We start from the raw sequence: 25,117 nt of genomic DNA, 5'->3' as shown, positions 1-25,117 counted from the left end.
CTCAGTGTCTAAAACCACACCGACTAAAAACAGCGGCGATTACTAAAACAAATCCTAATCATCCCCGGGCTCGGATCCAACCATTGTAAAAAGACTAACACATCCTCCTCTCCGAACCCGTCGATGCCTACCGGTCCCAAAAAGTCCAAGGGCATTTTAGGCATTTGGTGAACGGAGCCTTCCCCAACGTCACCAAAGCCCTCTGAAATCGGCACCTCTAAATAAGACGGAAAAGCTAAAAGAAAATTGAAGAGAAGACAAAAAAAAAAAAAAGAAAAATTCTTTCTTTCTCTTTGCTTCCTTTGGAAGTCTACCTTCTTTCTCTCTCTTCGGCTTCTCTTCTTATCTCCCCCCTCCGTCTCTCTCTCCCTAAGAACCCTCACGTATGATCTCGTTCACCGTCTCGATCTCATCGACGATGGGCTTGTGGCTGTCACCGGTGATCTGAGAAGGGGGCTAGGGTTTGGAATTTGGTGCGCTGATCCATGGGAGCCGTGCCGTCGACGCCGCGGAGGGGCGTGCCGCCGCGGGACACGGCGGAGAATCTGATCGGGGCGTTCGTCGGGGAGTCGCCGTACCCGCTGTCGTCGGAGTTCTGGCAGCAGCTGCTCGAGCTTCCCCTCACCCACGGGTGGCCGCAGCACAGGGTCCTCCAGGCCTGCCAGAACTTAGGTCAGCTGTTCGATCCGCATTCCCTTGTTTCTTTGTGGAAGAAAAATTGGTTCTTGAAGTTGGGGTTCTTGACAGATTTGATAGCCCTTTAGGACTATAAAATGGTGGTTGTTTAGTTGGTATTCGTTGATTTACGAAATCTTGAGATTTTTGGAGATCTGGGTTGCATCCATTGCACGTGACTATCAAGATATTGTGGTATTTGAAGTTGTGGTGACTTTTTGCTTGGTAGGGTCGTGGAAAGATTGAGTCTTTGAAAGATCTGGTAACTTTGTCGGTATGGGGTAATTGTTTAGTGATGAAACATACAAATTGTAAGAACGTAATAGTTGCCATTGTCTGTGAATATCATGGCTGGAGGAGACTGTGGTGGCTTATTGCTTGGTGGGATTACGAAAAGATCGGTCATTGAAATATCCGGCAGCGACTTCCTGTAGTTTATAGATGGGTGATTACTTTGTTCAGACGTTGGTTGTTTTATGATGGAGCGTCCAACTTGTAGTAATATCTGTGCCTATCCAGAATTTGTGTTTGGTGGGGAGAGTGATGAATATCCAGAACTTCTTTTTGGTCCAGAGGGGCGAGCAGTGGGATGGCCTGTTGCTTGGTTAGGCTGTGAAAAGAATCTTTGTTTGAAAGATGTAGTAGCTTTCATCTATAGTTCTACTGATGGATGATTGTTTAGTTAAATTTGTTGTTTTTAATGACGACGCATCAAATTTCTAGGAAACTAGATTATTTTTTTAATTGCATTATTAAGATATTCATGCTTGATGAATAAATGTGATCTTTAGTTGTTATATTCATCATTCATCATTGTGTAAGAGAAATTTTTTTCTTTCAAGGAGTTGAAATCAGCATTCATTAATTTCTCTCTTTGTATATATGCATGTTTATTTATAATTCTGGGCTTGCTATTGTGAAGGAGTGATGCAAATTGTATCAACAGATGCATGAGGACATTATAATTTTATAATTTTAATGATTAAAGGGCAAAGGTCGAGTTAGCCATGTCTGTTAAACAATCTACTTAATGATAAACTGCAAAAATATTTTGTCTGTTCATTGAGGGAATTTTGTTGAGTGCATATTTTTAATTTTATCTTTTTTTTCAGACTCAAAAAAGTTGTTTTCTATCTCATGTCTGTTTTTATTTAATGATTGCGGCATATACTTATGTTATATATGCTTTTGTTGTGCATATGCAGCACAGAATAACTACCAGACAAGACATCTTGCAAAGATTTTGATTCATCTGGTCTGGTGCTTGCAAGATTCCATGTCAATTTCTGCTGGCTCCCCTGCAGTGTATAGAAAGGCTGTCAATGCTGCATACATATCATCTGTATTTCTCAAGTTCATGATTGAAAATGCGAAAAGTGATAAGTTTGAAGAGCTGTGTCTTGACCTTGCTAAAGATGAAAAGGGCAAGCATGATTTGCCAATTGGTAATTGATCCTCTGTTATTTGATTTTTTGTAATTATCTAGTAGTATTATTGCTTGGATATTACTCAAGTAAAAGGGCAAGCATGATTTGCCAATTGGTGATTGATCCTCTCTTATTTGATTTTTTGTAATTATCCGGTAGTACCATTGATTGGATATTACTTAAGTTTCAATAATAAGTCATCAGTAAGTTTTTAATTTATTATTAACTCTGTATTTGGTTCATAGACATCATAGACCCTTAGGTAGTTCCATGTTTCCCAGAAACTATTGATATAGCATTACTGCCTCAATCCACCCTCCACCTTTCTAGAAGAATCCTGTTTGTCCTTGTGCACTTTTTTCCCACACGTGGATTCCTAAGTGACTGTTCAGACTTCTATTGTCAAATTGAACTTTGGATCTTATAATTTGCTCATATGATGTAGAACAAAGTGTTGAAGCTTTTGTAATGCGAGGCATGCTCTCTTTTATTGGTGCATCAGATGTAAGGTATATTTTGGCTTCTTTGCAAGATGTGGTTATAAACTTTATTTGTCTGTTGTGCTTCTAAATTCTAGTTGTACTTTGTTGCAAGTCCTCAGTCATGCCTACTACATCATGAACTGCTGAACTTGATGTTGGTGGCTATGTCAACTCAGCTTTGTTCTGGACCATCCCCAGGGCCAAAAGATGTGCATCCATGCATAGATGCAGCAATGCTTCAGGTTGTAGCAGATGGATATAATCTTGTTTAATCAAGGGGTAAAACGTGTACATAGCATTTGAATTTTCTTTTCGTTTTCCTTTTGCAGGATAGTGCTGTGGTTGCTTCTGTAGTTCGCAGACTGCTGTTGAATTTTATAAACCGACCACGCATTCCTTTTAATGGTTCATCTTACCCGATTATTTCTGAAGGAAGCCAGCCTGGTGTTCTGCAAAGAGTTGGCTCTGCAGCTGGTATGATGATTCTATACTTGTGAACATTGCTATCCATAAATTTTATATTTATCCCTTTTTTCTATTACCTGTTAAGTACATATAATTTGTTATACCACTTACTGTGTGTTGCAATCCATGTTATTGTACAATTATGCTTATCAGCAACAGTGGCTTTAACATTAATGTTGTGCATAGTGAAAGGTGAAATTAAAGATATTGATACTGGTCTTCCTGCATTAACAATTTCATTCTCTATTATGCTAGGAGAACATTATATCTGCACATGGTTTCACATAAGTATGGTCTTAAGGATTATAGTAAAAAGCAAGGTTTTAGGGTTAAATATGTGGTGAATCATTGTGCCAAAGTTACTAATAAATGACTGGCTGTGAAGCATGGACACATATGGGATACATATAGGACATGATATGGCAAATCTTGAAAAAGTAGGGCATGATTATAAGCACACAATATGTATGTGTATATATATATATGTATCTATGTATGTGTTTCCATGCCTCTTTTTTGAGACCTCGAAATCTTTCTATGGATTGCTTCTTTCGCCTCTTTCACTGTCACTACATCAATATCGATATCATCAATAAAATAGCCTTTAGGCATGTCATCCAAGAATTTGTTCGGAAATACAGTAATGAAAGGAACATAGGAGTTTGTCGTTAAGTATTTGACCAAACAGGGTCGTCTAGGTTAAGTTAAACATTTTGGTCTTAAGTCAATCCGTCCTACTTGGTAGGTGCAATCAATATACAGAAAGAAGCGAATCGAGAAAGTATGGAAAGGAAAGAAGTGAATTAAGAAAGTATGGAAAGGAAAGAAGGGAATCAGTTGGCTTAAAACCTTTTTGCCACTTCGAGATAAAATGCTTTTTTAGCAGGTTCGGTTCCAGACTAGACTGCCATAGAGAAAAAGCCTCTTAAGAAAAAAAGACTTCTGGACACTTGGTGCCACCTTTCGCCGCCACATTATATTAGTAACCAATATAGTTCCTCGCTCGATCTACCTCCATCTAATTTGCTTTATGAGGATTTTTGTCCCTTCAGGCTGATGCCCAAGCACTCTCGGTCACTACTACGGGAGTGACGAATCTTCCTCTCCAACTTGATTCTATAGGGCTTTGGTCAAAGACGACCTTACTTAAGGGAGGGACAGCAGCAAGTAACTAGACTTCTTTTGCTTTTGAGACTCGCCATGATGAAACTTTGCTTGGAAAAGATGTCCGCATAAATGGCTTCTCACAGCAAGAACGCAATAGAGGACTTTTTGGGTTTTAATAGATCCGAATCCACAGCAACCAACCTGAAATTTGAGTCATTTCATGGACGTATATATTGAACTCATAGTAGTACCTTGAAATTCAAAAGTCTTACTATGGCTGAAGAATGAGCGTGTTCTTGGGTCATTGTAGAAACATAAATAGGGTTGACGAAGGAACGAACAACTTTAAAATCATGTAAACATATCATATTAATTGTTCTATTTCCTTTTTGGGATTATTTTTATTTTAAAAAAGAGGGTCCACTGTTGTTAACCGAGGAAAGCATGGGACTTGAAAAGAGGATGGGAGATAGGGGAACTCCAATAGGTTTTGGCTTCCCTAACTCTCCTTAGAAAGAAGATCCGGGAAAGACCTATGCTATTGACCGACCCTTTCGTAGTTACTGCAAATCAATAGGTCTGTCATTTTTCATGACTTCGTATCTTTCTTCCTATTTCCTAGGAGCTTTCCGACAACACGAGAGAGTGGATTTTATAATGGATGCCTGGGTGCAGCGCTCTGACTTTAGTCTATCAGTCTTTATTGAAACCGGAGATTTGGCCCAGCTTGTACAACTGCCTCCATTTTGTTCTTAAAGAGGTGAAAGGTGAAATGGTGATAAGGTTCATGTAGAATAACACAATAAATTTGGAATTCCAAGTCAGATCACTTCGGATAACGGGCTGTCCTTCAAAAGTGACAAAGTTTTTCATTTTGCGAAAAACTATCGAACAAATTTGAGGGACATTAGACGCCAGCTTAGACCTTGGTAAGCGTTTCTTTTTTAAAACTTCAGCAGATATGGAGGCAAACTGAGATAAAAGACAGGTTTCAAGCACAATTCAAGTAGAAGAGAGAGAGAGAGAAAGAGTCAAGACCAGCACCGCAGAAGAGAGAAGCACTTTCGGTAGTGAAGGGAAAAGAACCGAGTTGCAGTAAGCGGCAGCTAGTTTAGGGTTCCATTTGCTAGCTTCACGGATAATTTCATTATCTTCCCGAGTAGGATTGGTCATTGTATCACCATCTCCCACCTATCCCACACATTCGATCAAGGTTGTCACTGCGAAGCTATAGTCAAGGTGCATGGGGTCTTATCGTCTAGCTGTTTGCACTCTGCATCTTCACAAATGATTCAATTTCACCGGGTCCATATTCGAGATAGCGGGGAAGTCGTTACACCATTCGTGCAGGTCGCTACTAATGCGATAAGGAATTTTGTCACCTTAGGACAGTTAGAGTTACTGTTGCCATTTGCTGGTTAAAGGCCCACTACTTCTTCATTCATAACCTATTGATTTGATTGATCTCCCTTTCGTATTCATTCGACCTGAGGCTGAAAAAAGAGTTTTCATAAAAAGAAAGGTTCTTTTATGCAATGCATGATGGGCAGGCCCTCCTGTGGATCTCATGAGCTCCCTCCTCTGTCCGAGGTCGATTTCTCAAAGTATCGAAATGTTAACATCCCAATTCCTTCTTGACAGATGCACTATAAGATCCGTTCACCACATAAGAATTCTCAATCATCCCAATTGTTGGCTAAAAAAACAAGTTAACATCTCTTCGGATTCCATAACTTTAGATACATTCTAGATGTGGGGATCCAAAAGCAGCCAAACTCTACCTCTTAGGCTGAAGAGAAATAGGAAGTTTTACTGGACTTCACCTGTGGTCTCAAAGGATGATTAATCAGATAGCGAGTGCCATTGTGCCATTAGGAAGCCGTTATATATTTATCAACTTATAACAAGTAAATCAAGGCTCACTGGAAAAATCCTTCCATTGCCGTCAAATGACCTAGCCTCCCCTGTTTCTTCCACCGTCCGGGCTCCCTTTCCTCCCTATGCTCCGCCGGTGCATGCCTACCATGCTTCGCGCTTGTGGCATTTTTGCTAGACAGTCTTTGCCAGTAGTGCCATCCACCCGCAGGTTGTCTGTATGGGCGTTGTATGTAATAAAAAAAGCATCCACAAAGTGTAGTAGGCTAGCAAAATATACAGTTCATACTTTATAAGATAGCATTGACTTTTACAAGCTCATTGTTAGTCATTATTCCATGGATCATACCCATACTTTATATTTTAATGCTAATATTAATGGACCATAATATAGACCCTCCCCCTCTTTTTTGGAGATTAGGGAAGTATCTAAAGTGTATTCAGGAAGTATCCAGAGTGTTTTTTTATTTGAAGGATAGGATACTTAACGCAAGTATCAGACATGTATCCAAGAAGTGTCCAATAAGTATCAGCATCTAGTATGGATACGATACTGCCATGGCATGCGATTTGAAGTATCTATGCTTCCTAGATGATTGGCACTTACTCTTTATCTTGGTGCTTTCCCATGGTCCATCTATTGGTCTTCTTGTGGTGGAATGAATCAAATACAGATCCTTTTCTTGATCTGTTTGTTCTGTATACAAGTTTATGTTCGTCACAACTAATTTTATCAAACCTTCTTTCATACGTCATGTCCTTATCTTCTTGGAAGAAAATTGAGAGGAAACTTTTGGAAGGTATTTATGATATAAGTTTTACTGGCTCACTTCGCTGATTGGGGATTGGTAGTTCTATACATCATTCGGTTCTGGTGTTAAAACAACTGGAAAACTTGTAAATGGAGTCTGCTAACCGAGTGGGTTGAAATACTTGGAGTGGAAATAATGTATAACGCATAGAGCCATCAAAGCTAGACATAAGAAGAAAATGGGAAGGTGAATTGCTAAACTACTCTCATGGTACGTTGCAACAATGCAGTGGAACCACTAGTGGTTGTCAAAAGCTTGGCATACATAGGCCTGAAGTTTTATGTAATACTTGTATCCTATGTGCATAGCAGAATAACAGCCCAAGTCTCTAATTGGGCTTTGCCTGCTTGTGGATAATCTCTTTTCTTTCTTTTTTTTTGTCTGAAAAGATTCTAATCTAAACACATATAATATTTTTTGGTTTTGCAGCAAATTTTGTGCTACTGCCATATTACACTTTCAATTATCTGGTTAGTTCGGGTGGTGAAGGTTCGAGAAGTTCATTGGCCGATAATAGTCTGCTTGTTTTGCTTATTCTCATACACTACAGAAAATGTGTTGCTGTGGATGAGTCTATTGCAAAAAATGATGTGGAGCATGCTGATTCTGGTACCTATTCGAAAGGAAACTCTTTTTTTTATGACAACCCTTACTGCAAGGCGCTGGAAAATGCTAGAGATATTGAATGTAAGATATATCTGTTATCTGCATGTATTCAGTTTTCTTCTGTCAGAACATTGCTACAAGCTAAAGAAGTGCATATGTGCTTGCAGTTGATCGTGTTGATATTGAGGGGAATGCACAGAATGGTCCACTTGTGAGACTTCCTTTTGCTTCCTTGTTTGACACTCTTGGGATGTAAGCATCAGTCATATTTCTCTCTGGTTTAATTTCTAAAGATTATTGCAGACTTGAGTTTCTCTTTTAGCCCTAATATTCATGTGCTGTTTGTCTATTTGGTCTTCACTCTTCTTTAATGGCATATTTGGTTGTAATTCCTAAATAATATTTTTAGTCCATATTACTTTCATGATGGTTTTGACTATTGTTATAAGAGAAACACAACATTCTTTGTATGGGTGTATGTATTCCAAACATCATTGATAGCTTTAAATAGAATGATAACAAAGAGTTAAAATTGCAGAAAGTTGCTTTACTTAATATAGGCATTGCATTTTCCGATGCCTTAAAATGCACTCTCAGGCTTTAAATTTTTCTTTTCAATGTTTTCTCTTTTGGCTTTAATTTTCCTGCTGGAACCAGTTCTTAGGATATTTGGTACAATCCAGCTGTCTGATGCTGATTTGCTGAGTTTTTATATTAATATTGTAAAAATGTGCTAATTTAAACAACTTATGAGTGGATCAATGGTAATCTTGCATTATAGAGTTTGCCCTCCATACTCTGAATTATGGAATTTAAGAAGGTCCTTAACGTCCTCCATGATTAATTTATTCACAGATTATCTAATAGTTGGTAAATTACATATATTTTATTTATGAAATTTTAAATATTTAATGGCCTTTATTGTCCCTTATTTTTTTTAATTGCTGACTATAATATGCATCTTATTTGTGCACTGCCTTTGTTTATGTTTGTTTAGAATTCCTTTACCTTTTACTTTTGTTTGGGATATTTCTTGTTTTGTTTTCTAAACTTCCCTAGTTTCTAACAAACTTCCTGCCATTCCTTAATTATATTTGATGTTTATTTCACTCCATATTATTTCTTTTTCTTGACTCTGAACTAGTGACTTCGCATATTGTACTGGAAGTTGTGGAAAAGCAATCCTGTCATTTATTTCCTTGAATACGAGTTTGGAAAAAGTCAGACATGAATTGTAGCATTTACCATATTTCACTTATATGTCTTGTAAATGTTTGATGTTACCAGGTGCTTGGCTGATGAAAGCTCTGTTCTGTTGCTCTATTCATTGGTGCATGGTAACCCTGACTTTTTGGAGTATGTTTTGGTGCGAACTGATTTGGATACACTTGTATGTATCTCAACAAACCTACAACCACATAGTTGTGTAACGATGAATTTTACATACATTATGTTGAATTTCTTAACAGTTAATACTTGGATAACCCCCAACTAGTAATTTTCCAAACCTTCCCTTCTGGTTCTATAGTATTGGTTTTTAAGACATGCTTCTATAGTAATTTTCTTATTTATACTAATCACCTTAAGCTCTTGCATATCCTCAGCATGTAATAATTGTAATTGCTGTGCATTTTTGAGCTTTATCAAGTTCATGTTATTCTATACTGGTGGAGATGTATTTACAGCTGACTGTGATCAACAGCTGATGCCAATTCTGGAAATGCTTTACAATGCTTCAAGGAGGACATCTAATCAAATCTATATGTTGTTGATTATCCTTCTCATACTTAGTCAAGATTCATCCTTTAATGCCAGCATACATAAACTGGTAAGACTTGTTTCCTACTTCTTGTTTAATTTCTGCATAAATTGGTACTTACTTATTTTGCATCTACAGATGCTTCCTAGTGTTTCATGGTACCAAGAACGCCTTCTCCATAATACTTCTCTTGGCTCCTTAATGGTTGTAATACTAATAAGAACGGTGAAGTACAACCTCTCCAAGCTGCGGGTAAGGCACAAGATGCTCTATTTGCTTTCCTACATGGACGATTTTGGCTCTATTATTCTTGGAAAGATAGTGGTAGATGTTAACTATAGATATCCAGTAAGAAAATGTTACTTAAAGTCTTAGACACCTAGATAGATAAATCTCAATTTTTGAGTACTCCAAAAATATATGGCACCACCTCAGTATATGAGATTATCTAAAAAATTTTAGTAGGTCATAATTCATTATATAGTTTATGGCACCTGATCCTTTTTCTTAGTGTTTTTTGTATTTCTGGCATTTATGGATGATTGAACACATACTGCATGATGCAACATGTTGCATGAAAATCCTTGATGCTCTAGAAATGAGTTCTCATTTTTTTGTGAGCAATATGCAGCTCTACTTACAGCTAGGGAAGTGTTTGATTGGGGACACCCGAGGTGCAACTATTGGCCCTACAACTGTCAATCTTGCCAAATGTGAAACAATTTTTGTTTAGAGTGTGCAGAGACTTTTAGTATATTTTTTCTTTTATAAAATTCTTCTCTATTATAAAGTAACAAAAAATAGTCATATGACAAATGATACAACAGACCAGTCAAGTTATCTGATAGTTGCATCTCTATGCATGTTAGCTTGGTATGATATGCTTGTGTCCCACTTCCCCTCTGCCATGGATCTCGTAGGTTAATGCACTATGCTTTGAAGACACTCCAGCATTCGACATCCAATCCAAAAATCTGCTGAACTGTGTTGCTTTATTCGATGAAACTCTTCTGTGTGAATTTGATTTTCATTGAAAATTCTAGAGTAACTAAATTGGAAACCTTAACTTATTATACTAACTTGATAATCTGTGAAATATAAACAGGATATCTACTTGCATACAAATTGTCTTGCAATATTGGCAAATATGGCTCCTCATGTTCATAGGTTAAGTGCTTATGCTTCACAGAGGCTGGTTAGCCTTTTTGACATGCTCGCTCGCAAGTATGCTCCCTTCTTTCAGCCTTTATTTAAAACAGCTTATTCAGCAATTTTCAGCTGCTAATCTTCTCTCTCTCTCTCTCTAAACACATTCACTTTTTCCTTAAAAGGTAGAGGGGACTCTTTTATGTTTTTAAGAAGTAATTAATTTGTCATGTCACTCCTTATCTCATTCAATTCCTTTATAGGTATACCAAGTTAGCTGAGTTAAAAAATGACAAAGTTCAAAAATTTGCTATTGATCAAGTTGATGGGGGCAGCATAGCAGAAGATACGGTACTCTTCTCTGTCCTATCTGTATCAATATCTTAGGATATATGCCAGAGCAATGTTGCCACATGTTTTATACTTGTGCTTTTCTACTGATAGCCGTTACGTTTTGTTGCAGTCAACGGAGCTTCAAATTTATACTGATTTCCTAAGAATCGTCCTGGAAATTCTTAATGCAATTCTTACATATGCATTGCCTCGGAATCCTGAGGTATCGTGTTATACAGCTATTTGCTTTGCCTTTTTCAAATGAAAAACTATTAAAATAGTTGCATTTATGGTAATGGGTTTGCTGTGTTTGAAACAGGTAGTATATGCGATTCTGCATCGACAGGAGGTCTTTCAACCATTCAAGGATCACCCACGGTTTAATGAGCTGCTTGAAAATATATATACTGTACGTTATCTGTGTTTTATGTTGATGTTTTGCTCATTATTTATTCTAATAATAGTCATTTCATTTTTGTTGTTGTTAGTTAGTTCCTCTCTGATTGATATTGATCGTATCATGCAGGTTTTGGATTTCTTTAACAGTCGCATGGATATGCAGCGAATGGATGGCGAATGGTCCGTTGACAAGGTTCTTCAACTCATCATTATTAACTGCCGCTCATGGCATGGTGATGGGATGAAGGTAAAATCCAATTCAATGCTTTGCTATTAAGCATGAACCAAGAAAACCAGTCTATTGTATAGGGACTTAATTTGGAAGTTCATTAAATTCTAAATACTGTTTATAAATGTTTAGATCTTTATGCTCACATCTTTGGAATTTGGCAGATGTTTAATCAGTTACGCTTCACCTATGAGCAAGAGAATCATCCTGAAGAATTCTTTATTCCATATGTATGGCGGCTAGTTCTATCCTGTGGGTGAGTATTGTATAAGCATGCTCTCTTTTACACTGTATTTTGGAACTCAAAATGTTGTAGGTTTACCATGCAACGATTTTAGTTATTTATGCTTAAGAATTGTTGTTATCTTTGTTATTAAGAGGTATTGGTGCATGATAAAATCATGATATTTTGTGAAAGCCCTAAGAATCATGGAAACAGAATTTGCTTTTTTGAGTTGAATTTTCTAAATTCTTGCTTTTCTCTAAGGCTGCAAATGGGTCGGGTTGACCCGTGACCCAACCCGACTAGACCCGTTTAGACCCGATCCGACTCATTTTTAAGGACGTGTGGGGCCGGGCCGGGGTCTCAAATTGGACTCGCTCTATTTTTCTGTTCAGGTCTGGGTTTACTGAATCTCGATCCGACCTGACTCGTTATTTTTGGGGTCAATTTGGGATCGTTTACCTAATGACCCGATCCGACCTGACCCAAACCCGGATTATCTATTTTGGGCCTGTAAGCCCACAGCGATTCAATGATTCTATATGTCTTCCTTTATGGACAAAGACTACATGGAAATAGTGATAGGCCCTATTCAAGGTGGTAGGTTTTTGGATGCCAGTCTTGCTAGCCTGGTAGCAACTAACTGCTCTCTGGTCTGTCTTGCCACCCTCCACATGGAAGAGGATGAGTTAAGGACTTAAAATGTGGTATTCAGTTGGCTGTTTCCTTAGAAATGACCGCAATATTTAACTTTAAATCCCATTGAGTGTGATTGATTGGACAAATGATTGGATCGCTCTGCCATCTATCCTTCCATTGCACTAAAAAGCTGCACTTATTGCTTGGTGGTGAATGTGAGACCAAGTTACCCGTCTTCCTCTGTTCTTTTGATGTATTTATTTTTTTAAAAGAAAACACGAGGCTACTATATTTTAGATCCTTGGAAGGACCCTATGACATGCAAGACCTGTCTGAGTGAACCCACAAGAGCCTCAAGAAAGCTATAGTTCTTCTGAATTTACTCATTATATCTTATCCTCACATATCCACAACTATTATAAGATGGTGTTCTTTGCTTTTCTTTTTGTCATTGTTGCATTCACCAGCATGATCTGACTCAAACCCGAACTATACTCAAATTTTTTGGATTGGGTCCAGGTTATACATGGACCCGATCCGACCTGAATGACCCATTGGGTCAAAAATTATAACCGTGGATCTGACTCGATCTTCTATTGGATTGGGTCTGGGTCTAAAATGAGGATCCGAATAATGAACCTGGTTGGGTCCGACCCGACCCATTTGCACCCCTACTTTTCTCTCATTATCATTGTACAATTTTCCGTTTTAAAATTTCTATTTCTAAGAGCATAAAAACTTCATAAGTTATTTTCTCTCAAAATTTGAAAAGATTTAAATCTAGGATAAGGATGAAATCATTTTTTGGGAATTCATAGACCTTTAGACTCAGCGTTTGCTTACTGTGAGATTGTAGTGAGTGAGTTTTTGAAGCCTTGTCGGCTGTAAGTTACAAGATGTGCCTTTTTTTGGTTCTATAAGTACCAGAGAAGAAGTCAAACAGACTTTCTTAACACCTCTCTAAATGCTAGCAAGGTATATTATTTAGGTCCTGCTTAGTAGTTTGAGTGCCTTTACATGAAGCACCTTGTCCTATTGCCCATTCTTCCCTCCCTGTTGACGATCTCAAATATGACTACAAACTTATTTAGCCAGGCATATAGTTTTTAAAAATTTTGCTAGATCCTATTCCAGCTTTCAACTGTGCTCTCACATCTTCCTGGCTTAGAAATCCAGTCTGTAAACCTTATCATGCTACTACTAAATATATGGATTACTTGAGACCTAAAACTTATTTGTCAGCTCTATATTCTGACTAAAAGAATGGCATCTGATATTGTCCTTTCAACAACTTTACTTTCCCTTTTAGTCTCTCTTTTCATCCGTTTAATAACTTGGGAAGCAGCCTTTATTTTGAGAGAAAGCTGACCCCTTTTCGATGTTCTAGAATGCACTCCAACATCTTTATTGTTTTAAAGGATGATGGATGAAAAAGATCTAGGACCTTCCCTTTTGTTGATGTGCAACCTTACCCTTGTCTTCCAAGTTGGGATTGGAACAAGGGACTTGCTGTCCTTAGGCACTTATGAAGAGTTGAAAGTTGCAACTTTTATCGGTGCAAAGCTGCAACTAGTTTCCCTAACATCTTCATTATTCTGAAGGATATGGTTGAAGAAAGATGTATGACATCCCTCTTGTTGAGATGTAACCTTACCCTTTTCTTCCATGTAAGGCCTTTGCCCTTGATTATAACTTCGGTCATATCATGCTTCTCCAATAACTTGTATATTTTCTTATAATGTCCTCCATGATAGCTTTGAGTTTTGTCTTTGTCCCCTTCATTAGCTCTCTCAATCCAACATCCAAGATTGGACATAATATGATTTTTTGATGTGAACTGTTGTCCTGGATGATAACAAATAAGAAAAAATTGTGGATGAGAGGGGCGGTACCGACTATTTCTGAACTATGAATGAAATCTTGTCACGACTGTGACTTTTTTGGTTAAAACACTGTTTAAGAAAGGCTGAAAGAGATCCACTAGCATTAAAAAAATATATGGTAGATAAGTTAAAGGAATTTTTTTATGGGTTAGTCACAAGTTTTTGCAGGTGGAAAATCAAGATATGGACAAACAGTTCAGATCTGCCTTCTGTAGGATAGTTCAAATTTTCATGCAGCAGGGGGGGGGGGGGAGCCTGCTGCAGGAGGGAAGCTTGCAGCAGGTAAAACCTGACTTTAGCGACAGAATTTTGATCTGTCTAATCAGACACAACAAATATTTTTTCAGCACATAAGAAAATACAGTAATGGAAGAAGAAAGAAGTAAAATGGCATTAAAGGGGGAGAGAGGTCATACTACTTTATGAAGCAGCTCAATCACCTAGTTTGTAAGTTGAGCCCTTTCAGGACTCTACCTATTATGAAATAAACAGCAGCGAAGGCAGCATTTTACCAATGGATGGGTCAAGGCTATGATGTCAAGTCGTAACTTGCCTTGTTGTAATGATGATTTTTACACATTATAATGGTTGCATTGTATTTAGGGTTTGATGAAGTCCAAATTCAATTGTGCCACAGTTAAAAATCATGGTTTTGATGAATATATTATAATTTAACGTGTCGATGCTATAGTAAGGGTTGTAATCTTGTGACGCTTTGAACTGTTGAATTTTAAAGCAGAAGCTACTGAGTGTACGCAACTGAAATATCGTTAAACTACTAAACTTTATTGATGGCATCACTGCTCTCTTGAATTAATTTATAATGAAGTATAAAAAGAGTTTTTGTTTGTTTGTCAATAGATCAGGGCATTTATCATCATCATGATTGAATTGAACTATCTTATTTTGGGCAGTTAGCAATAATCTTTCTGTGGACGTCTGGAAATCTGTTTCATGAACAAAATTTTATGGAACTCCTCCATAGTACTAGAATAGAACACCCCACTCGGCCCCCTCCTCGCACCCCCCCCCCCCCCCCCCCCCCCCTCTTTCCTCCTCTTCTTCAGGAAAAATGCATATGTCAAGATCAGAATCAACTTCCCTCCCAAGGCACTGTGATTTTTTCTGCTCAAGTAATTCTTAATTTTTGTTGCATCGAAAAGGTAGCAGCAAAGGAAAAAAAAAGATGCGAGGACCCATGTGAGCATGTGTGCAGCCCCATATCTATTGTGCGGAGAGATCTTAGGAACTTATGCAGAGCCAAGGTACCTAAACAATACCTTATGACTAGCCTTTATGGGTAAGTGGGTCATTCCAAATAGTATTAGAATGGGCCCAGTCCATGGCCCATGTGGACTAGAGGAAGGTTTGAGCATCTCTCAATAAATGACTGAAACTTCCTTTAGTGAAGGTTAGAAAATAGTTTTTTTCTTGATGACAAGTTCCGGGGAATTCAGGTGTATGATGTGTTGATGTGACTAGAGACTGTTTATGGTTGCCATAAAGAACTATATCTTGTTGAAATTGAACTTACGTTTTAAACTAATCTAGTTTTTGAATTTGCCATCTTTTCCTTGAGTCTGTGATCCCTGTTAGGATGTGGACCCATTTAGGGAACTCCCTATTCTGGTCTCTTTGCCCCACACCCACTCACCACTTTTGGACCTCATAGGAGTGTAGGTTTGATAGATTTATGGCGTCTCTTCAACATGTAAAGTTGTTTGAACATATAGATGTGCACGTCCCTATAAGTATAAATTCTTATTCTTGTTCAGCTAAACATTCTAGTTTGTACAATACAAAACTTAATATGAATGGTGCAGCAAGAATTAACAGGTTGCCCTAATTGCCCTAGGTTCCCATTCTGTTCTTCCCATTTTGATCTTCCTTCTTGTAATGCAAACATATTCACACATATAAAAGGTAAAGTTGTTTGAATATATCTGTACAATCCCTTATGTAAATCTTGATTATTTCAATGGTGTGTATTGGTTGACAGTGTATGTTCTTGTTTTTGGGCATTTGCTGACAATATGAGTTTGTATTGATAGTGATAAAACTTAATGTGAAGGGTGTGATAAGTATCAATAGCTTCTGCTTGCCCTACTTTCCCTTTTGTTAATTCCATACCTGATTATTTCATGCACAGTCGTAGTTTCATTCCTAGAATATGATTTTATGTGATGCCAAACTGCAAACTGACTTATTAGTTTCCGCTTGCTCCTTTTGATGCAGTTTCACTTTCAATTATGGTGCCATAAACTTGTTTCATGTGGATTTACCTGGAGATGTAAGTATTATTTTGAAAAGGAAAATGTTTATTTTTTAATTTTTCTAGAGCTAAAGTGGCAAACCTGATTAGAGACCTGATATGGCTTTGAATGGAATAAATGGTTAAGCAGGATTTTAAGTCCACCTCTTAAGATGTCTTTTGGCTATTGTCTAAATTTATAGATTTCTGTTTAATTCTTTTACTTGTCGTTAATGGAGTATTGGTAATGTTATCAATGGGCTATGATATGGTAGTATTTACTCTGTTCTCTTATGATCTCTCCCTCAAGCAGTCTGGCCTTGCAGGTTAATACATTACACCATATAGATGATCTGTCTTTTCCTGTCTCTACAGATAGTAAAGAAGCTATCTTTTGGTTTTTAATTTTGAATTTGTGCAAACTCATCATACTCATATAAGCTAGACTGCAAGAGGGGGATGAACAGGAAAGAAAATGAGGGAGAAGGCAAGATGCATTAGCAAAAGGGAAACAAAAAAAAAGGCAAAATGGGTTCAGTAAATAGTAGGACAATAGGAGAAAAGGCAAAGATAACACAACACTGGAGAGGAACGAAAAGAAGGGAAAAAGGTGAGACACATGGTTCAGGCTGTTAAGCCCTGTGCCCCTTCTTATTCAACTAATAATTAGATCTTCCCCCCCTAGGTGTCTAAATGGCCAAGCTAGACCCTTCGGTGGTCATTATCCTGGCTGTTTTCACAGGTCTTAAACCACGATTGAAGATTGATTATAAAAATGTGTACTTTTGGCCTGGCTCACATGATCAATCACTCAACAAGACATTCATTGTCAAATGCCATTTTCTGGTAGGTTTAGTTCTGTGCTTACAGTACTTTCTTTTTAATTTGTTGAACAACCATTTCTAGATTCTATTTTTCTTCTCTTTAAAGTTAGGTTCTCATTAATGTGTAAGAAAAACAATAAAAAAGAAGTTAACTTGAGTATATGTACAAATACTAATACATAAGCGGACAGCGATGTCTTGATCTTCAGAGTTGGAGTTGTTTTGGACCATCAAGTGTTAATTTGAAGGCTTGTGGTTTTGTGGAAGATCGTTAATTCTGACAAAATTCCTAAAGAGAGGTAGGAGGTGGGAAACCATTGGTTTTATGGTCATGAAAGTGGATTTTTTATTCATTTACCATGATTATATAATATAATCATGGTAAATGAATAAAATTATATAATCATGGTAAATGAATAAAAAATCCACTTTCATGACCATAAAACCAATGGTTTCCCACCTCCTACCTCTCTTTAGGAGGTGGATTTTTTATTGTGCGTTCTTGTGGACTGGGATGCTCACCTTCAGAATCAATGATGGGCCATCTAAATTCAAGATCCGAACTATTGAACATGATCTACATATAAAAATTTATAGAAACCAAAATTTTAACCTATGCATCCAAAAGAATGGTATCAATTGCACTAGTGTAGTAAAATATATGAGAGGACACAAATTGAAAAATCCACTTTAGGGGTCATGATTTGCGCATCTTAAAAAATAGTTAGATTTAAATTCATCAGGTTTTGATGATTAGATCATAGTAGAACATATTATCATGCTATTAAACTGTCCATTTTGACACTACTTGATGATTAAGTTAGAAATCACCAAAATACATGGATTTTGGTTTTTATGCTTTTTTTATATTGTAGATCATGTTCAACGGTTTGGTTCTTGAATTTAGATGGCCTATCATTAATTTTGAATAATTGAAGCTGAGTGGTCCAATTTCCTGGTCGCCTCCTCAGAGCGCACGATAATTTCTTTCTCTCTGTGTGTGTGTGTGTGTGTGTACATACATGAATGCATGCATGTCCATATGTACATGCAGACATCGGACATTTGTACATACATACATATGTACGTCCATATGTCATAACTTCACGATCTCCATTCATCTACTTAATTTAACTCATTTTTCTCCCCAGTGTTTTCTTTAAAAAAATCTCGCAATCTGTGATTTGATCCACAATCAGATTCAATCTTTATCCATTTATGATGTACGACTTGCTCTTGATCCTGACAATATTTCCTGTATGGAATGCATAATAAACTGCTTATGATAGAAATTAGGACATCAACATGAGTACATGCAGATATTCATTGATGCATCATGAGAACTTTTCCACTGGGATAGTTACAGATACATTGCCCATAGATATCAATTGCCATGAAAATCACCAAAAATCGAAAAATGGCACATAGGTATTGCAGAGATTTTGCATCTGTCCAGAGATTGGATCTACATTGATCTAAGGAGGCTTTGGCTAAATAGATCATTGAAGTCTCTGATGTGGAAGACGTAACCTTTATAGCAGCAATAGCAGAGTAGGATTAGTAAGATAGTTCATTTTTGATATTATTTGATATCGAAACAATATCTTTAGTTTTTTTAAATTAATGTAGACATATTTACTGACACAGTATGCAACTAGGATGTCTTTGTATTGAGTCTTTGTATGAGATCAAGATTCATCAGGAGATTAAATAGTCAGCAAAAGGTTTGAAGAAAGAAAAGGTGGGGGATAATTCTGCTTTATTCAAGAAACTGTTAACATCAACTGAGGTCAATTGCTAGTTTGATTGTTTTCAATATCAATTTAGGGAGTTAAACACAAGAGGGAGGGGGGAAGTTTACATAAATATTTGTATACCATCATTATATTCTCTACTCTTTTCTTTTACAAATAAAATGTGCATCCATTTCAGACGATGTACTTCACCAGGTGGTTCCTTACATAAGCATAGCCTTCAAAGCCTGAATAGTGAACTCAATCTCCATATGGAGTGGTATCACTGAAGGGATAGTGTGGTCTAAAGACCTGATTGTCAGAGTGATGCAAATTTTAACAACTAATGAAAAATAAGATTATGTGTGGAGATACAGCCGTATGGGGATTAGGGAGCAATTTATAAGAACACCTCATTTTTATTCTGGAAGGTCCAATACTATCAAGTGCCAAGTGAGATAATTCAGGTAAAGAATGATGTAGGCTATTACCAGCATCTGGAACTAAGACCACTGTGTATATGGATATATCCATAGGGAGTGATTTAGAACAATGCCTTGCAGTCTTTTCTGGAGTAATTTAGGCTATCGCCAAATTTGTATGTTTGCTATTTCCAGACGAGATGAATGCCTTTTTGATGTTTTCTTGGAACCCAGAAAACCTGACATGATCTTCTTAACAGGATTCTCTTGCTGAGGAACTAAATGTGTAGGGTGCTTGCTTGCCTTCATTGAAAAATATATGAAGAAACAAGGTGCTTGCTGTCCCCGGCATGGTCCTGATTCTGTATTATCTCAGAAGTCTCTGATGCATGATGTACATACGATAGTAGAAAGCATTCTTGTCATTCTTTTTGTTGATATTACCTTAATTTCATGGTGTAATTTTCGGAGCATGGGATATAGATATCGGTAAATTGAATAAAAGAGCATAGTTGTGGCATGCATAAAGGAGAACCCAAAATCTGGCAGCACTGAGCTGTTTTAGCTCCATGTATGACCTTTTCTTTTGCAATCCTTGGTCCAGCAGCTTTTAGGTGGCATCCAAGCCCCTTTTCTTGCTATTTTGATGGGATTGGACTGAGTTTTCTTATTGGACAAGACACAAATGATGTTGATTTTGTATGTACAATACATCATTGATCTCTTTTGTGTGTGCTGTTTTGTTTTTTTGGGGTGTGGTGGGGATCTTTTCTGATTGTTTCTTCGTAACTTGCATGTCCTGTGAAATCAGTAATTTGTGCAGGTCTCTCGTAATCCAATCGAAGGGAGGAAAGAAAAATTGACTGATGTTGTACAAAATACCACTGGACTCGGAGCAGCATGGATGTTTTTGGTTGATAGTTTCTTGAGGGGCGATCTAGTAATCAGATCTTTTTTTTTAAAAAAAAAAAATTGACTGCTTTTGTATGGTATCACATCAGTGAAGTCTCAACCCAAATCACCGGATCTTATGCTATTTTGTGTGCTGTTCGAAGCCCTGCATATGATGGTGGAAGACCTTTCCCATTCTGCCTGCCTGAAAGCTTCCTGGGCTAGGCACCAAGATTATCTGAATGTGATATTTTCAAGTAGCTGGCATTTGTGAGGAGATTTATGAGAAATACCCTGCAAGAAAATTGAATCAGACTCGATTATATCTTGTGGATGCTCTGTCAATGATTTCTTGATTCTACAATGAATATCTCCAAGTTTGGCGAGTTGTACAGGTATAGGACTCATTGGCTCCAAACACAATTTAGATGGAAGCGGGAATTCCCCCCCAAATTTTGTTGGGAAAAATTCTGGAAAGGGAATGTGGCTTGGATCGTTAAGTGTAGGTTGATATAGATTTGGATGATTGGTTATTGTTTGCAATCACTAATTTTTCTATCAAAGATTTATATTTAGTGTGTAGTCCTACTCATATATATACTAACCGAAAATGATGACAAACAATCAAATTAGAATAACAACGCAATCACTTGAGAAATTCGGCTGTTAAACTAAATTGCATATTCCACTATTAAACATTTATATCAGGTACCTGATTACAAGTCATGCAAAGTGTTCTCTGTCTTGAAATAAACCACTTCAGCTTGTTCATGCTTTCTCCAAGATACCGTTCTCCGATGTTCTTCAATGTGCAAAACGTTCTACGAGGTTACTGAAACTTGGTGTGCAGCACTTTTTTCTCAATGGTTCCTGCAACCAACCAACCATAAAAGATATGGATTACTAAATGAAATATAGAGAATAATACCTTTCCTCTCGTGAATCCATTGCCTCCAAAAATAACCGAGTTTCTGATCTGGAATTGTACGGGCAACAAAACTCAGCACCCTGGGTACGCATGGATCTTGGAAGAAATCGTGTGGCCTAAAACTTATAAAGGTGAAGCAAACAAAGCATCAACGCTCTTTCATACAAAGTTGTATCCGTTGCGGCATACATATCATCAAACTGCTATAAAATAGCTGCTTAAACTTGCCTAAAACTTCAAAAGTAGTGCGAGGGAAAAGTTCATCAGAAACTGTTACCCAGGGCCTTACTAGAAATTAAAGCAAACAGGCACTCTCGCTCCTTCATGGTTTCATCCATATAAGCAAGCCTGCCTAGCACAGTGTTGATGCCTTTTATGTCTTGATGGAGGAGATGGCAAGGCTTCACTTCAATAAACCTGTTAGCAAAGAGATCAGAAAACAACCCAATTAGTCTGAACAAGCCGTTTGGATCATGCATGAATTAAATGATACAACCTAATTCCAATATGTATCAGATGTGAATGGTTATGAAACATAACCCAAGCTAAACCACCCAAAACTAATATAATATGGATTGGAAATTCTTCCTTTTTTTTGGATAGATCAGAAACTCTTGTTCAGTTTGTGAATAATAACTTTATGTATTTGTTAATTATATTTTTTTATGTGATTGTTTATTGGACAAGGTATTGTTCCATGATAATTTATTAAAGTGTTTCTATAGTTTTTATTTTTGCATTATATATATTCATGACATGGTTAAGTTGATCCATACGCGCTTCTTATATTTTTTTTTGTACGGATCATCTTTGTACCTGTTCCAAGTTAAAAACTTAATGAAGTTAATAAAAAGGCATTGTTTGGTATCACTTATATTTTTCTATTTTAAAAAATAAAAAAATATTTTTTTTTTCCGAAATGTGTTTGGCAGTCATTTTTTCTAAAAATCATGGACATGCCAGTGAGGATAGTGTTAGACAGCCACATCATTATAAAATTTCATATTTTTAAAATAAAAATTACTATTTAAAATTTTCGAAAGTAAGAAAAATAATTTTAATAAATAGAAAATAAAAATAAGATTACCAAATATATATTTTTTTTACCGTGCTTTTGCATTTTTGTTTTCGAAAAATAGAAAACGAGAGACATAAATAGGGTCCAAAATCTTGCACTGCACCCATCCAAATCGAATGGGTGGTCTTGATCGGTTTATACACTAATATATACTTTCGCCATGTATTATGAATGAATCAGCTGAATCCAACTTGACCGACTTGCAGCTCAAGCCCCTTGAATTCGTGGGAGGAGTAGAGGCCACCTCGACGCTCAAAAGTGCTTCCACTTCGCGCGCCAAAATCTTCCACGTTACCACCCACAAGTCACAAGCTCCAAGACAGCTGGGGAAGAAACCCCGGAGCAAGGTCGAGGTCTCTGGAATCTTCGCCACCTTCGCCGGTACCCTTGTTGTCCACGTGACACCGAGTTCGTGGCCCAAATTGGAGGTGACGTGGCCTCGTGACAGCCGCCCTTTCTGTCTACGTCCTCTTCTCCTCCCCCTCTATAAATCTCGCCACCTACAAACGCCTTCGACCCAACTCGACCCAAGATCTCGAGATCTCAAAACAGCATCTTTGATTCCTCCACTTTCTTTTGTTCTCGCTGCTCTTTTTGCTATCGTATACTCCTTCTGTGCTCTTAAAGGCTCGAGGATGGCCGCTTCAGCGACACTTCACTCCTACATGGGAGGCCTCATGCCACGTGTTGGCTCGAGGAGCGGCTCTACGGGCCTTCGTTCCACTTATTTGCTGCCACGTCAGCATCCCATGCGCATTCGCTGCCAAGCTGAGGTGAGAGCGAGCACTAAATAACCACAGCATGCTTTTACTTATCTCGCTTCCAAATATTTAATTTGTTGCATGGTGGTCAAACTAGTTTTTCCGTTCCACCATGAAACCGATCAACTTACCTTTAAATAATCTCGCAATCCTTCTTAACAAGAGAACAGATCAAATTAAGAAAGGATGGGATGCATTCAATTTATCTGGGCCTCATGGATGGTAGATTGGATGCGTGCATAAAAAAAAGTAAAAATTAAATTTCTATCATCTTAATGACTGATATAACAGAAAGTTCTTATTGACCGGAACCGTTATTTTTGGTCCACAAATATAGTTAATTCTAATTTTCAATCCCTAATAGCAATTTCTATATTTTAAAATTCCAAAGATGCCTCCACGATCCCACCAAAATGATTGAAATGCAAATTGCGGAGATCCCGATATTTTGGCCGATTGCGATTCAAATAATTTCTGATAAATAGCGAGTTTTTATGAAAACTTATTTCGGCAATTAAATTCGTTTCTTATGTATTTTTTCTTAGATCTATTATCATCACGTTCCGTTTCATTATCAAACTGGTCCATAGAGACCGATCCAAGGATGGACCGACCATTAATTTCCTCCCCAAAAAAAATTCTAACAAGTTCATTTGGATTGAAGTTGAGTTCTAGGGAACTGTTCGATCAAGTAATGATCCAATAATATAAAGGTGGAAGAAAGGAAAGTATTACAAGTCTTCCGAAGATGCTTCAGAAGGACAAGATCCAGTATTTTCTGTAAACCACCAAGGGCAAAATAAATTAGGTCAAGCAAATCTGGACCTGACTAAAACATAAACTCCAAACCTAACAAGTTATTGCAATAACATGCAAATTAATTAGCAAATACAAGCAAGCAATTGTCAGAAGTGGGGAAGAAAAACCAAGGCTAATGCGATCACTCGGTTTAATAGCATAACTGAATCATCGATGTTTCAGCTCAAATAAAACCTGAATATGAATGCAAAGATAAATTAGTAGGTTGCATTTTGGTGCTACTCCTTCCATGCTAACAAAAGGATATGTTTTATTTTTGGATGATTAAACAGGATCAGCGACAGCCGGCTCAGATCCCTACTTCAAAGCCCAAAGCCAAGGTATGCTATTAATTAGCATATACTTATTTCATTAGTTATAATGTCATTGCTATTCTTGTACCTAAGCTAACAGAAAAAATACTAGAGAGCAGGAATACTCCACTATTCCATACTAATGCTCCTGACAGAGAATCCTGTAACCTGTAGATTTTTTGATCCATAAGATTATTTTTACTAATTGCAGATGAAATATTACTTGATAATTCATACAATTGATAACTTTTCCACTCACCATGAATAAATACTGTTAGTAGATGGCAGTTTACATGATGTACATATATACTAGCATCTCTCTCAGGTCATAATCTAATCCATCTTGACACATGATAGGAGAGCACAAAATTTTCAGACGTACTAGCATTCAGCGGGCCGGCACCGGAGAGGATCAATGGAAGGTTAGCAATGGTTGGTTTCGTCTCAGCCTTGGCGGTCGAGTTGGTGAGGGGCGACGATCTTGCAGCGCAGCTAATGAATGGTGGGTTGCCATGGTTTGCGGCCACTGCAGTCCTGTGGTCAGTGGCTTCTCTGGTGCCGCTGTTCAAGGGTGTGAGCGTGCAATCTAAGTCTGATGGCCTAATGACAGCTGATGCAGAGCTGTGGAATGGCCGGTTCGCCATGATGGGGTTGGTGGCGCTGGCTTTCACTGAATACTTGAAGGGAGGCCCTCTTGTGTAAAGGACTTCTCATTGGTTCATGATTACTTCTTTGGTATTATATTCAGAAATGCAAGCAATATATGAATATAAGTTAGCATGGTAGATTTCAATTGTTTACACTGGGACAAAATGAGCTTTTGTAATGATTCCTTATTCCTCTTGAAGTGGTTGGGATGCCACAATTGCTGGTTCACTTCAATGGTTAAGACCACAAGCCTGGGAGGATTAGTAACAAATGTTGATAGGGCTTTGATACTACTATAAACTTCCAAAGCAATTAAATACTTTTCTTTAAATTTCAATCACATACCCAACGAAATAAACTTCTCAGTAATACTGACTTCTTGAACTTCTAAATCATCTGAATACTTGGA

General features: G+C 37.5%; 2 protein-coding genes and 1 long non-coding RNA gene across 5 annotated transcripts; 2 read left to right on the top strand and 1 right to left on the bottom strand.

Moving 5' to 3' along the window:
- The first annotated feature begins 226 nt into the window (after positions 1 to 226).
- LOC103697098 (dyggve-melchior-clausen syndrome protein) lies at positions 227 to 19,818 on the top strand. Of its 2 annotated transcripts, XM_039114309.2 has the most exons (18): positions 227 to 672; positions 1,881 to 2,120; positions 2,548 to 2,611; positions 2,697 to 2,826; positions 2,914 to 3,058; positions 7,273 to 7,530; positions 7,617 to 7,701; positions 8,737 to 8,839; positions 9,152 to 9,277; positions 9,347 to 9,460; positions 10,314 to 10,432; positions 10,618 to 10,705; positions 10,818 to 10,910; positions 11,007 to 11,096; positions 11,214 to 11,333; positions 11,480 to 11,571; positions 16,296 to 16,350; positions 19,551 to 19,818. In XM_039114309.2, exons 1-18 carry the CDS (start codon positions 486 to 488, stop codon positions 19,578 to 19,580), a joined length of 2,139 nt encoding a protein of 712 aa, XP_038970237.1. In that variant the 5' UTR covers positions 227 to 485; the 3' UTR covers positions 19,581 to 19,818. The 2 variants fall into 2 exon arrangements, with proteins under 2 accessions (XP_038970237.1, XP_088576938.1); XM_088720812.1 differs by lacking the exons at positions 227 to 672; positions 1,881 to 2,120 and adding an exon at positions 2,180 to 2,217.
- Positions 19,819 to 19,959: 141 nt separating this feature from the next.
- Positions 19,960 to 22,347, bottom strand: LOC148715041 (uncharacterized). 2 transcript variants are annotated; one of them, XR_015977504.1, is made up of 4 exons: positions 22,217 to 22,347; positions 21,399 to 21,526; positions 20,894 to 21,051; positions 19,960 to 20,475 (listed from the first exon to the last, which is right to left on the bottom strand). It is a non-coding gene; the product is annotated as an uncharacterized LOC148715041 (long non-coding RNA). The 2 variants fall into 2 exon arrangements; XR_016400406.1 differs by lacking the exon at positions 22,217 to 22,347 and having other exon boundaries at positions 21,399 to 22,100.
- Positions 22,340 to 24,845, top strand: LOC103697096 (early light-induced protein 1, chloroplastic-like). The gene is made up of 3 exons (XM_008778880.6): positions 22,340 to 22,960; positions 24,040 to 24,087; positions 24,418 to 24,845. The coding sequence occupies exons 1-3, from the start codon at positions 22,355 to 22,357 to the stop codon at positions 24,760 to 24,762; spliced, it is 999 nt and encodes a 332-aa protein (XP_008777102.3). The 5' UTR covers positions 22,340 to 22,354; the 3' UTR covers positions 24,763 to 24,845.
- Positions 24,846 to 25,117: the final 272 nt, after the last annotated feature.

This window comes from Phoenix dactylifera, chromosome 1, assembly GCF_051530095.1.
Source record: "Phoenix dactylifera cultivar Ajwa chromosome 1, Ajwa_hap1_PhDact_Kaust_v1.1, whole genome shotgun sequence".
In the NCBI taxonomy this organism is placed as follows: Eukaryota; Viridiplantae; Streptophyta; class Magnoliopsida; order Arecales; family Arecaceae; genus Phoenix; species Phoenix dactylifera.
Note: the sequence above shows the minus strand (reverse complement) of the source record. Positions and strands in the feature narration are given on the sequence as shown.

Bases quoted from the DNA above. Each gene is read 5' to 3' on its own strand.
- LOC103697098 (XM_039114309.2), top strand. From the start codon at position 486: ATGGGAGCCGTGCCGTCGACGCCGCGGAGGGGCGTGCCGCCGCGGGAC. The intron at 7,702-8,736 runs GTAAGCATCAGT...TGATGTTACCAG, and splicing joins TTGTTTGACACTCTTGGGAT to GTGCTTGGCTGATGAAAGCT. The intron at 9,278-9,346 runs GTAAGACTTGTT...TTGCATCTACAG, and splicing joins ATGCCAGCATACATAAACTG to ATGCTTCCTAGTGTTTCATG.
- LOC103697096 (XM_008778880.6), top strand. From the start codon at position 22,355: ATGAATGAATCAGCTGAATCCAACTTGACCGACTTGCAGCTCAAGCCC. The intron at 22,961-24,039 runs GTGAGAGCGAGC...ATGATTAAACAG, and splicing joins GCATTCGCTGCCAAGCTGAG to GATCAGCGACAGCCGGCTCA. The intron at 24,088-24,417 runs GTATGCTATTAA...GACACATGATAG, and splicing joins CTTCAAAGCCCAAAGCCAAG to GAGAGCACAAAATTTTCAGA.